This window comes from Lepidothrix coronata, unplaced genomic scaffold (assembly GCF_001604755.1).
Source record: "Lepidothrix coronata isolate B3197 unplaced genomic scaffold, Lepidothrix_coronata-1.0 Scaffold45, whole genome shotgun sequence".
NCBI lineage: Eukaryota > Metazoa > Chordata > Aves > Passeriformes > Pipridae > Lepidothrix > Lepidothrix coronata.
Window position 1 is genome coordinate 4,441,602 of NW_016690225.1, and position 13,603 is coordinate 4,455,204.

The 13,603-nt window shown below is 40.6% G+C and overlaps 1 protein-coding gene across 2 annotated transcripts in view; it reads right to left on the reverse strand.

The window, feature by feature from the left end:
* GCLC (glutamate-cysteine ligase catalytic subunit) overlaps positions 1–13,603 on the reverse strand; it is a 38,060-nt gene that overhangs the window by 21,984 nt on the left and 2,473 nt on the right. For both annotated transcript variants that reach the window (XM_017814535.1, XM_017814534.1), the window contains exon 2: positions 1,135–1,247. In XM_017814535.1, coding sequence (XP_017670024.1) covers positions 1,135–1,247 — 113 coding nt within the window. The remainder of the gene's footprint in view (positions 1–1,134; positions 1,248–13,603) is intronic.

Sequence of the window (13,603 nt, forward strand, 5' to 3'; positions counted from 1 at the left end):
GTTGCTGTATAGTGCAGCAAGCAGAATTTCCTTACGTCATCAAATTGCAATCACCTTTAGTATCTGTCTCAAGCTTTGTTTCTTGGGGTTTTAACTAAAACTGGAAAGTACAGAACCGTCTAATGCTTTCACAGTGCAAGGTATGACAAAAGTTCTGTTCCATTTCTTATTTTTACTGCCTGTCCTGTTTTACAAATTTATCGGGTTAAGATTAAAATGCAGTTTAAGTGCACCTAGTCACCCCTAAAAAGAAGTACCTTCCCATGCCCTTGTGAGGCCATGCCTACTCTGTGGAGCACACCCTACCACAGGCAGAGCAACTTCTTACTATTCTCCTGATAGCAGTCGTCTTGACGCTAAAAGCAAAGGGGTTCCTTCTCGTAGACTTTCTCTAGTCTCCCTACCAAGAAAGACAGAAAGGGAAGCCTTACTGGAAGAGGAGGTTAAGGCAGATAGAGAGAAGCTGACAGGCCCAGGGGACAAAAGCCTTTCATCTCTGCCCTCCTGTAAGCTGTGACCTGCTTTTGGCTCTCTTCAGCCAAAACACTTTGCTGTCTCTGGTCTCATTTCTCTGCTGCCATCAGTTAGAAGGTAATTCACAGTTCTCTGAATAGTTGAAATAGGGACATATTCTAATTATTCCCCAAAACACCACAGGGGAGGATAGGGAAGAACTTTCCTGCCACCTTACATCTACATTCCTAATTCTTCCACAAACGGGAGAGTGCTCCTACAGACAACAGGCTTCCCTATACAGCCCTCACTTGCTCCTGAAGTCAGACATACAGGAACAAGTGCACACACACATATGCTTTATGGAGCAGGGATTACTGTGTACACACAGACACAAAATCAGAGCAAGACAAAAAAATACCCAAACTACAGCTTCTGTGGGCTCACCATTACATCCTCCTTTTTTTCAAAGCATAATATAAAAAGCACATGGACTGCCTGCAAGTGTGCTCAAAATCTTTCACTTCCTGAACCCCAGATTTATCTGAAAATATCAGTATCTGTGGTTTACAGTTTTACCAACAGCAGATTTGAATGTTAAGCCAGGTCTACAAAATTCTGTACAGTACTATAGCAGGAGGATTTAAAAAAAAAAAAAAGAAACAGGAAACAGCTACTCACTTTGGGTTTACCTTCTCCCCCTTTTCTTGCAGTGTTTGAAGAACTTCTTCACCACAGAGTGCCAGGCGCACTTTCTTATTCTCATGGTCAAATTTTACTAACATATATTCCACCTTGTAAGTAATAAAAACAAAACAAACAATTAAACAGTAAGGTTTTGTTCTGACACAAACACAGCGGCACACAGTTTTAAGCATCAACTGGAAAAAAGATGTCACACTGAACTTTACATAAGCTTAAAAACCATCACTAACTGTGAATGCAGTAAGCAGTTCTGATGAAGATGTATGCTGGCTTATTTCACCTTGAATAAAGAATGCAAATTCCTTGAAATCAGCCTTGAAATTTCTTTCCCTCCATTTCTAATTTGGGATATTTCACCAAAAAAAATCCTGAATTTGTATTTGCCTCCACACTATTTTTAGACAAGAAAAAATTAAAACCCATGCAAGTATGACATTTCATTGTCATTCCACGAGTTACAGTCTTTGGTGCTGACAAAAAGCCCCACCAAATAAACAAAAAAAGGGGAGTCATTCTACAAGACATCCATTTACACCCATCACTTGTTGGAGCTAATAAAGGCACTAGCACAGTGCCTCACTAGGCACAGGACAGGGGTTTCCCCTGCTACTTGATTCAGCTTTGCTGCCATATTTTCTTCTTCTCCTGCCCAGCGGTGTACCTTTGCCTTAGACCTCTGCCTCCTTGCCCCTGTTCCTATCCCAGTGTGCAACCCACACTCAATCCAACAAGCCACTAATGACAGCAGTGCTGCATCCCAACACTAGAGAATATTGTTTCCCTAAAAGAGATTATCTGAAAGCAGCCAAACTTGGAACACCCGCATCTCAAACTTTCTAATCTCCATGCATACTTGCTGTCAAAGCTCCCATAAAGACTTTTAGAGTGCTACCCAGAACAGCAATCAAACAGCCTCCTGGATCTTGTAGCCCTTAAATACTTACTGATACACTCTATTTCCTAACACCTATTTGTCAGGGGTTGCTTTGCGATGTTCTGGGAAGTGTGAAAGACAAACCAGTGCCCAAGTGCAATGTATTGTCTATCATGTAAAAACAGAAGTCGCACACGGAAACGTGTTACCAGGATACTGGTTTACAAACCCCCTGACTGGACCAGCGGTCATATCCAGTGCTTTTGTTGGAAGCTCTCAAACTGCTGTCTCCAAGACTTACATAAATCCTCTAGCTGAAACATCAACTTACAGTTAAACATTCAGGCTGCAGTTTCACAGTTAGAACTTGTCAGAGGTTTTGCACTGTGCTCCTCTGTTTCATTTTCCAACACTGTCTAGAGCCACATCCTTCTGTGCTTTACAGATATGACTGCTCCAGCTCCAGGAAATCAGATTCATGCAAGATGCTGATGGATACCAACTCATGGTAACTTCTGTTTTGTATAGAAGTCTGATGTGTACAGGAAAGCAACTTGCCAAAACACAGGGAACTTTTGCCATGTTTTCCAGCACTCTGGAAGTGGATTTGTAGGCTTCATCTTCGTTGGTTGCTTCAGTGTCCATGGAAGAGTTATTGCTTGCTACTGTGATAAAAAATACAATCCACTGCTGGGATTTGCAATTAAATCTCAAGCAGCATTATCCAAGAGTGTTTGTAATTCTACAGAATCTGATCAGACATGAACTCTGGAGGGACTCATTCAGCAATTTTTTAAGATCAAATTTTAATTCCCTAAAGAAAAATAATGATTTCTAGTTTCTGTGCAAGACAACACTTCTTTGTGTAGTGTACTTTGTGGTTTGCATGTACTATGCCACCATAATCTTCACCATTATCTTGAGATAACTACAGACTACAGTCAACCAGAACACATTCCAATACTGATTTAATTATTACCTAGTACCAGTCTCTCCAGTAACACTTGACCCTGATTACTGGCAAGAAAAATGGACTTTCATACCTTCCAGTTTCCTACACATTCAACATCATCTCCTGCTTTGTAAAAGCATTCTCACTAGTAGCCAGCCTAAACTAGAGAGGGTATGCGAGTCCACAGGTGTGAGCCACACATATGGACACAGAACGGGCATCAAGCCCACTGCATGCATGGTGAATACATAAATATGCTACTACCATTAGCCTCCTCTCTTAGAAATCCCCCTCCAAAGGTAGCTGTAATGAGCTGCTGGTGAGAACACTGTACTTCTCTATAAATGGAATTACAAGTTTCACAAAAGAAAATAAGCCAAAAGGGTAAAGAAACATTAAGCCAAGAAGGCAAACCCAAAGAAATCAGTGTTTCATATTCCAAGTACAGTAGTGAATATACTGTATTTATGCATCTAGCTTTAGAAACAATTATTACTCTTGCCTCCAGAAACATTGACTAAATCTTCAAAGCTGTCTTAACACAGGGAAGATCTGCCATTAATTTTAATGAGAAAAGAAAAAAAACTTCAGACGGCTGCCAACAGTTCCAAGTAACCCACAGAGTATCTTGACAACAGAGGGACTGACTGAATGAGCATCCTTAAAGAATGTAATTTAGGCTCATCAAAAGATTTATCCTACAGTTACAAAGAAAAAAAAAAACAAATGCAGAGTTCACACATTTTTACATTCAACTTCAGCTCATCATTCACAGCCTTCTCACATGTTTTCGATCCACAATAAAGTTTAGAGAAATGCAGCCAAGCTGAGAGAATCAGCCTGCCTGGCAGAGATTCAAGTCCAAGGGCCGCCAAATATGTGGGGTTTCACCCAACATTCATAATTCATCATTTTGCCAAGCTCTTCAGAGTTCACTTTTCCCTCTAATTTTAACTATTTTAACTAAGGCTCCTTAGCAAGCAGTAAAATATATATCAGGTCAAACTACTGATGCAGATGGCTGACTTAGAGCCAGTTAGGACAGTGCACACTGCCGTGGTAAGGAAGGCGGCCACTTTGGACCCAAGTTCCCAGTCAGTGCTCTCACCCTGCAGCAAACCCTACATATCTCTATCCTCTGGCCAGTACCTGCTGCAAGGCTGCTGAGGACAAGATAGTGGAAAGCAGTGCCACAGAAAGGGACCTGGGGGTCCTGGTTGATGGCAAATTGAATATGAGTCAGCAGTGCCCTGGCAGCCAGGAAGGCCAACCCTGTCCTGGGGGGCATCAGGCAAAGCATTTCCAGCTGGTCAAGGGAGGGAATTGTCCCACTCTGCTCTGCACCTTGAATATTCTGTGCACTTTTGGGCACCACAATATAAGAAAGATATTAAGCCATTAGAGTGTCCAAAGGAGGGCAATGAGGATGGTGAAGAGCCTGGAGGGGAAGCCATATGAGGAGCGGCTGAGGTCACCTGGTCTGTTCAGCCTGGAGAAGAGGAGACTGAATGGAGACCTCCTTGCAGTCTACAACTTCCTCATGAGTGGAAGAGGAGGGATGGGTGCTGATCTCTTCTCTGTGGTGATCAGTGACAGAACCCAAGGGAATGAAGTTGTGTCAGGGGAGGTTTAGGTTGGACATTAAGAACAGGTTCTTCACCCAGAGGGTGAAGGGTACTGGAACAGGCTCCCCAGGGAAATGTTCACAGCACCAAGCCTGACAGAGTTCAAGAAGTGTTTGGACAATGCTCTCAGGCACATGCTCTCAGGTGTGACTCCTGGGGATGGTCCTGTGCAAGGCTAGGAGTTGGACTCGATGATTCTAGTGGGGCCTTTCCAATTCAGCATATTCTGTGTGTGATTCTGTGTAAAGATGTGGTCTCCCAGCTTCTCCCTGCAGCCAGCCATGCTCAGCACAGCCTCAGTGGACGAATCCCTCCGACGAGCCCAGGTCTGTCTGGCTCTCAGAAGTGCTGTAACACCTTACCAGGCAAAGGGACAACAGTTTGGCCAGCAAGGTTGCAAAAGCTTTAAATTCACACACACACAGAGCAAGCCTAAAAAAATGTATTGTTCATAGTTAAATGCATTAGAAAAGCAAATAAATTCTTTGTTCAAGCAAATACTCTAACAGAACTACCCATGAGCCAACAGGAAGAAAAACTGTTCTTTACAGGTTTCCTTCCTCTCAACTACTGGCTTGCAATGTACTGCATCTACAAAGTACTTCCACGCCAGCTCAACTCCACTGCCGAATCTTCTCGGGAAGCAGAATGCACCATTAGCTTGCTAGCAGAACAGCCCCCAGAACGGCATTACTTCATTTACTAAGATTATTTCTCCAAGTTTGCTACAAAGAAAATTTCAGGCTTTTGAAAATTCTTTGATGTCGCCTCTGTAAATACAAGTGAGACCTTGAAGCCTCTCAGCTGTGGAGAACCGCAACCACTCTCCATTCATTAAGTCAAACAGTTCTGCTAGTCTTGCCTGGTGGCAAAGTGAGTAAGCCTGTGGCAACGGGTAAGCATGTCTGAAATTGTGTTTGAATGCCTGAGTTATTTGACCATAACTACACATACATTATTTCTGCATAAAGTGCACTTCTTAAAAATGAAGGTGTTATCAGTCAAACACTCCTTTAGTACTAATTCCAAGGAACGAGAAGAACCGAAATTGTCACACATGCTCCACTGTTGTCTTCAATGCAGGCTCACTGCCTGGTGTGTAGTGCCAATTCACACACCAAGACAAGGTATTTCTATTTAATCATAGAATTGTCAAGGTTGGAAGAGACCTTTAAGATCATCCAGTCCAATTGTCAGCCCAGCACTATCATTGTAATCACTAAACTGTATCACGCACTGCCAGATCCAGATGCCTCTTAAGCACCTCAAGGAATGGTGACTCCATTACCTCCCTGGGCAACCTATTCCAATGCCTGACCACCCTAACAGTGAAAAACTTTTTTCTAATATCTAATCTGAATCTCCCCTGTCTCAGTTTAAGGCTTTATTCTTAATTTATGCAAAGTAGGGAGCTAGGTGGTAACCCACAAAAGGCTAGCTACCTGATCATCAAAACTTTATACCATTTATACGTTTTAGCAAACGAAGAAATCACTGTTCATTGACCACAAGTTACATAGTTTTCTTATTAATTAGTATTCTACCTTCTATTGGTTAAATGACTCACTTTTCATGCTAATTAGTCCGCATGTTCGGTCTTTCTCTTCTTTTGGGTTGGTTGGTTTCTTGAGTTGGTGGGTTGTGAGTCAGCGCTGGGAAGCTCCCTCTGCCGAAATTACCTTTTATCCAGTTGGAGCCGATCTCAGCACAGTTGCTGAGTTGGCTTTGTTAGTTTTTTCCTTATCTTGGGAGTTGTGCCAAATGTCCTTGTGGCCTGTAAATTCTGTGTTCTTTGTGCCCACTATCAGTAGTACATCCTTCTGCCTAAGCTTTACTAACCTCTCCCCCTAGCTCTGAGATCACTGAGCATGTCAAGCCCTAAACCTTAACAAGGCAATTCTACCAACAAGTAATTTGTCTTTCCAGCACCTGGACATCAACATTGTATCAATTGTCCAAATACTTGCCTTGGCTTCCCAACACCAAATCCCTCCTCAAACACTCAGTTTAACACCATCATGCTAAGTACACACGGAACAAAAACTATGTAACAGCTGAGAGTAAAATCTCTGCTCTAGAGTTAATGTTAAAATTCTTTTAACAAGTATTTTCCACAAGTTACTTCCGCCTACCAGAACATAAGAAAGCAGAGAGTCTGGACTTCAGTAAGCTCAGAAGTAGGTGTAGAGAAGACGACAGAAGAGATGAAAATAGTTTAGAAGAATTATCTGAAGAGAAGCTTTTTTGAGAGAAAAGCAATGCAAGCTTGCACACTCTGTAGCTGTGAAAAACAGTACCTTGCATTAGCCTTGTACCACACTCCTGACCGTCCATCTCAGATGTAGATGTCCCATGTCTGGAAGTGTTCAAGGCCAGTTTCGAAGCAGCTTTTAGCAACCTGGTATAATGGAAGAGGTTCTTCCCTGATCTTCAAAGGTCCCTTCCAATTCAAACCATTCTGTGCTTCTAAAAAACCTCATCACAAGGGACTCATGGTCTACTGCTGTTTCTCAAAGGCAATCTTAATGACAGCTTCTTTCTCCTTCCACTTGGCAGCTATGGCCACACATACTTGGAGAAATTGTTAGCAATCTCTTCATACAAGCCTTCCCTCAGGCTTTACAAGAAATTGAAATTTTTCCCTAAACGTCCAATGAGGTCTCATGGCTTTGCTTACTACTACCAGAAGTCACTACCAACACTTAAGTATTATCATGTAGTATGCCTCATATATTTATACATACAGTAGAAAACAAAAACTAAGGTAAACTTTCCTCTCAAGAGCATCAACGAAACAAACCCCTTTTCCCCAGTTATTAAGCTCACATGGAAAAAAAAAAAAAGTAGTTCCTCTATATATTTGGTCAGTTAATGTATCATTAAAATACCACTACCATTAAATGACAGCCTAGAGAACAAACTTTTAATAACTTGATTGTTCATTAAAGAACCTCTGCCACTGTGTTAGATGGAAAAAGCAAGTATTTTCTGTAAGTACAAATACTTCTGACGCATGTAGAGCATAATATTCAAGATGGTTTTTTTAATGTAGTTATTTTCTTACTACTGCTGTGATAAAACTTGGAGCCACAGAAATAATCAGCTGGTAATATACTGTTAATGAAGGGTTTACTGGCTTACAAGGGTGAGTCTAAGCCCCAAGGGAGGTAAATTCAGAGAGAAACAAGTCTGGAAGTGCCACAGAGACTGCTTACCCCGCTTCTAGCCAGCAAGCCCCAAAACTGCACACTGGCATGACGCAAGGAATTTCCACGCTCATGAGATTACTATGGATGTTCTCTGCAACAGAAATAATTGCAAAAATCTGCCACAAACAGCTGAACCAAGATTCAAATATAATTCCCAAAATGCTTAATTTTGATTAAGCAGATTTGAAGTGGCCAATCCAACGAACGAAGCACCATCACCAGCTCTGTAGAAAACCAACTCAGAGAAACCATGTCCCAGAAACAAAGCACAACTCATGTTTTCCATTATTTTGACAATAATAAAAAAAAAACCCAAGAACTTCTATGCCACAGTAAAGATGACCATAGATAAAAGAACCAAAGAGGATGCAGGGGCTCTCAACTCAGTAAATAGAGCAACCCCCAGCTAAGTGCTCTTGCCTGTCTCTCCTCCTATGTGCCAACATCAGAGCTGCAGATTTTCTTTTGCACATGACACAACGTGAATAGAGGACGTTCTGTGCTGTACACACCACAAACCAGGAAGCTGGGTTACTGAAAATTAAAATCGAGAAGGTATAAACATTTGCATGATTCTAAAGAAGTAAAGATGTAGTGCATTACAGGAAAAAAGTGTCGTCTTTGACTGCTGTACTATGTAACACCTGAGGTTAATACTGTTAAAAAGACTGGGATAATGTTAATTTTAGACTTCTGCAGCAAAGACAACTTTTTTATTTATTCAGCTGTGAAAAAAGATGCAGCAAGCTTCTAAGTTGCCTTTTGCATCACAAAGCAAGAGTAGAAAAACCAAACATGCAACATCAACAACAAAATCTTTCTTGTACTCATCCTTCTAATTCATCCTTTCTCATATTATTAACTAAAATAAGGCATCTGCACAGTAAGAATAGGTCCTGTAGGAAAAGAGGAATTACAATCCACCACTTGACACCCACAGAAGGAAGTCCACTGTGAACAGAATATTTCATTGTCAGAAATATAAAACCAGTAGGTAATTTAAGCTTCTCTTATTAAAATCTGACATTGAAAAGGAGGAAATCAATGTTGACCATGGGGACTGGTCACTATTTATGACAAACTGCAGCTTGCTTTGGGAAAAAAAATAAAAAAAGACAAAAGCTCCACAACAAAAAAACACCCCAAACCTCCAAACTGGTTTTCAATAATTACAAAATTAACTTTTCAAAGAGCATCTCAGTATAAACTACAGTAAGTCCTGTACTGTCCCATGCACAGTGCATCCGGCACCAAAGCTCTCAGGTAGGTCACTAGTGCTGCACTACAACCCATACATATCTTGCCACCCAGACATGGAAGAACCGAGCAGGAGGGAGATGAAGCAAAATTATCAGCCACTGGGTGGGTTAACACACTGTGCATGTTTTGAGAGCTAGAGGGTTTAGTTTAGGTTTTCCCTGACGTGAGGATTAAAGCCAGTCAGAAAAAGTAGTTTTGTGACCGTCAGTCCAAGTAACCAGGGAAGGAATAAACACGAAGACTCTTCAAGGCCACCTATCTTGTTCAAGTCAAGATTTAAAGAGTTATATTTACATGCATTCGTGTATTCATTTTATAGGTTGCATATATACACTCACAGCTGTCACAAAGTGTGAGCTGAGGCACTAACACCATACCTTCAGACCCCGCCCCAGCAACACTGCTATTTTAAACAGCAAGTATCCATACCAAAAGGTATTAAGGAAGCACTAAATCTTACTGTAAACAAATAATTCCACTGTCCCTTTATTTAGCCAAATAAAGCTCAGAGAGAAAGGATGAACAAGCAGACACGTGACAACCAAATCGTTCAAGTGCTGCTTCCCCCCCAGCTGGCCAGCAGGCAAGCACATCGATTAAGACAGCTCCCATTGAGATGCATCCACACATGCCACATTTGGCAGGGGCCATCAAGAGGAATTTCTGCATGAAAGAAATTCAAAAACGCATTCTGTTTGGGGAATTTTGCTGGGGGGGAGGGTAAGACTAAAAGCATTTGTCTTAAAATGACAAGAACTCAAATAAAAAAAATAATTCATAAGCTTTATTTAGGCCATGCTAGCTTTATTATAAGCACAAGACTCCCAGGAAAAGCTTTAAAACAAAGCAATTTCAGCACACTGGTATATTGCAGCAGTTTGTACGAAGTGAGAACGTGAGATCATCACAATAGTGATGATGAATCTGTATAACGATTTGGTTGAATTTTTTTTAAAGACCCACTATTACTGACATTCAGGAAAATGCAACCACTGTTTTTTGTGATTCTGTTTTATTCATAAGATATACAACAAAGAGCTAGTTAGAAAGCTTCAGACAAACACTAAAGAAACCCTGGAAGTCACATACAATTATCTAAGTGGTTTGGATAAATGGACAAACATCTTGCAGCACATGGATATTAAAAAAATCCTAATAAACTATCTATTCTTGTTCCTGTAACTGTCTATCTCAGCTTCAAAGCTATCATGTGGCATCTTGTTCTACAGGACATCTAGGCTTTGTAAAGTAAATAACTATATTAAAAGGACATCTTCTGCTTTTCTGTTCTATTAGGTTAGCCAAATTTCTTGTAAAGTGAGAAAAGAACACCACCTTTCCTGTACACTGTGATGCTCTCTGAACCTATTCCTTTGTTTATCATTTCTGGTCCTTTCTTATCTCTTTTTCAACATTTTTGTGCACAAGTGTCTCTCACTAAGCCTCATTGTTGTCTTTTAGCAAAGAGATGACTAAAACTTCAACTGTGTACTTTAGAGATAGCTGTACTTATTTTATGCAGCTGGTGAGCTAGATTCACCATTGCTAAAAAATGCCCTAGATTTTTTCCTGGTTTTAAATGGGTAACAGACAAACCAGAGTCTCAAATTGTGTGCATTTGAACCCCAATTCATTTCCTTAAGATGCAGCAATAATTTTACCAGTCTGAAGTTCTGCAGACTGTGAAGTAACATCTCTGATCTTATCACTTATATATTGCTACTGCCCTGAAAAAAACCAAAACCAGAACAGGCTACAAACTCCAGCAAGACATTAATGCAACTGCTAGTTACCTAGGAAGAATCACTCAAAAGGAAATGCAGCTCTTTTCACAGCCCAGCCTTTCATTAGGAAAAGGGAGAAAGCTTTCAAGAGTCACGCATCTTCTAAACAGGAGCAATACCTTTGGGACATTCTGGTAAGAAACCTCTGGCCTCTTGCAGCACCTGAGAAGGGCTGCTTTGCTTCTTGCACGAGGAAGTGCTGATTAGCAACTGTTCTTTTTAGTTCTCATTTAACTTATTTACAAGGTATAATTAAAAAACTAAAAGATAAGGAGGGGAATAAATCAAATGTACAGGACAAAGACCAAAAGAAGCTAAAAAAGGGCTGAGAAAGAAGTAACAGGAAGAAAATAAAACAAACAACCAAACCCAAAACCAAACTAGAATTGACTCAGTAAGATTTCAACTTGCAAGCAGTGCAGTGGCACATTTTTCATGCTGCCTCATACACATCATTATCAAACCTATTTAAGGGTCTCCAAATTTCACTTCAAGTTTCCATTAAGAAAACAAGTTCTTAAAAGTTGAAGATGCTTATTGTGTGCTGGGTTCCAACACTGACAGGAATAAGACTCATACACAACAAAAGGGTCATTGTGTCCAATTTCACTAAACAAGGCTGAGAAAGTCAGATTCCCATTTCATTCACATATACTTTCAAATAAAACTGTTGTGTTTTGCCCATGCTTGCTTTTTACATCCCCTCCTTCTGAGGGGATCTCCCTCCAGCACAACTTTCTTGAAATTTTCATATGCTGAAGCAGCTCCTCCTTATTCTTTGCAGACTGTGGAAGACAAGTATTACATGCACATATGAACACATGTATCTGTAGTTAAGCATGAGCTGCTGTGACTCGTACACTTGTGTGCACACTCAGAACAAAGCAGCAGCAGCGAGCCCAGCCAAGGGCCAGCCATTCCACTTGTCTGATCTGAGTGTCTGCATAAAGCTGCAAAGAGAAATTTAAGCAATGTCTCTCACTTAGAGGAATGCAATCAGCACACAAGAGGCACTAAACAGCACAGGAGACTAATAATGCACTGGCACAGAAGAGAGCTTTTTGGGACAAAAGTAGGAAGCAGCAGAATAGGCTTTGGCTAAAACCCTTTAAACTCTTCTAGTTTTAAACTACTAAGATCTGCCAAGCTGCACAAACTAATTGTTTCGCATAGTATCTGCTAACTCTACTGGAGTCCTAACACACAATATTGAAAAGCTGCAGGTTTTTAATTCTGAAATAAAACCCAAAACAAAATAAAACTTAATGATCATGACTCTGCAAATCCAAAGTTTAGCATACGTTATTGCATGGAAGAGGAAGATGAAAACACAAGGAGATTATACCTGTTAACTGACAGGGTCTCATCAGCAGATCTAATTGTTGCCCAATTTTTGTGAGCATTAAGACACGAATAGTAAAGCAGGGTTTGATGAGGGATAATGAGATAGTTCACTGTTTTGTATTCCCCACAGTCAGGAGAAGTCAAGCATAAAGAGAGAGGCCAACTGTCAGTTTTAAATGAGGTAGAAGGATAATTAAGAGGCAAAAGACCTTACCTGCAAATGCAGATTCAAGGAGACCTTTAGAAAGCTTTTTTTAAAGCAAGTCTTATTCTGTTACAGTCACATTTTGTAGGCTTTTTTTTTTTTTTACCATTGCAAAGACTTCGCGGTTGCAGAAAACAGAGTAAAAAAGAACTTAAAAGAGGTAACAGCTCTTGGTTCTACTAACCCTGCAAGCAGTAAGAGAGCTGACTTTTCAAGAGGCAGCACAAACAGTGTTTTGACCTTTCCAGCTCTTTACTCAGGAGAAGACAAGAGTATAAGGGAATGCTACCCTGCAGTGCAAGTTGTGATGCTGTCTTGCTCCCTTCCAAACAGATGCCACCAGCCATTAGCACTTAGCCTCAACACTTCTGCCTGGCACCCAAGGAACAGAAAGCACACAATGATTTCCCAGTTTCATTCCCTTGCGATCTCAGGGAATGGAGGCCCTAGGAGGTTACAAGTATCCTTGAGATTAGCTCAGTTGGTTAGAGCCTGGTGCTAATAACACCAGGGTTGTGGGTTGGATCCCTGTATGGGTCACTCACTTAAGAGTTGGTCTTGATGATCCCTGTGGGTCCCTTCCAACTCAGAATATTCTGTGAACCCAAAGGACCACCACAGTTTTATAATGAGTTTTACAACACACACTGAAAAGTGGAGTCCTGTTGAAAACAAAACCAAAGCAAAGGCTAGTTCTATACCACTGACTAAACACAGTATTTCCTTTTCACAATGGTATCACCTAGATGGTGACAACCTTTAAAGTATTCACACATATGCCCTGAAAGACAAACTCAGCATGTACTAACAAAGTTGGCTTTTTTTCCTCATAAGCATTACTTAAAAATAATTAGAAAATACATTTTTCACCGAACATTGTCTCAGAAACATCCCTTGAACACAAAAGTAATTTTGTTTTTTCTGATTTTATCTCTACCATTACATGAGGGGTGTCATTTCATTCTTGATTTCTATCTTCAAGAAGTTTTTAAAATAATTAAATACCCTCAGGCTATGACTTTACACGTGAAGGTCAAAGTGCACAAAAGGCTTTTTATGAAAACTGTCCAATTAGTCAGTTGATTCACCTAAGCTGCATATAAACGTGGCGCCACTTTCTAATAACTAGATATTCGAGAGGAAAAATGGAAAACAAATTTACTGCTTTCTGCACTAGTCTATCTACAGCACA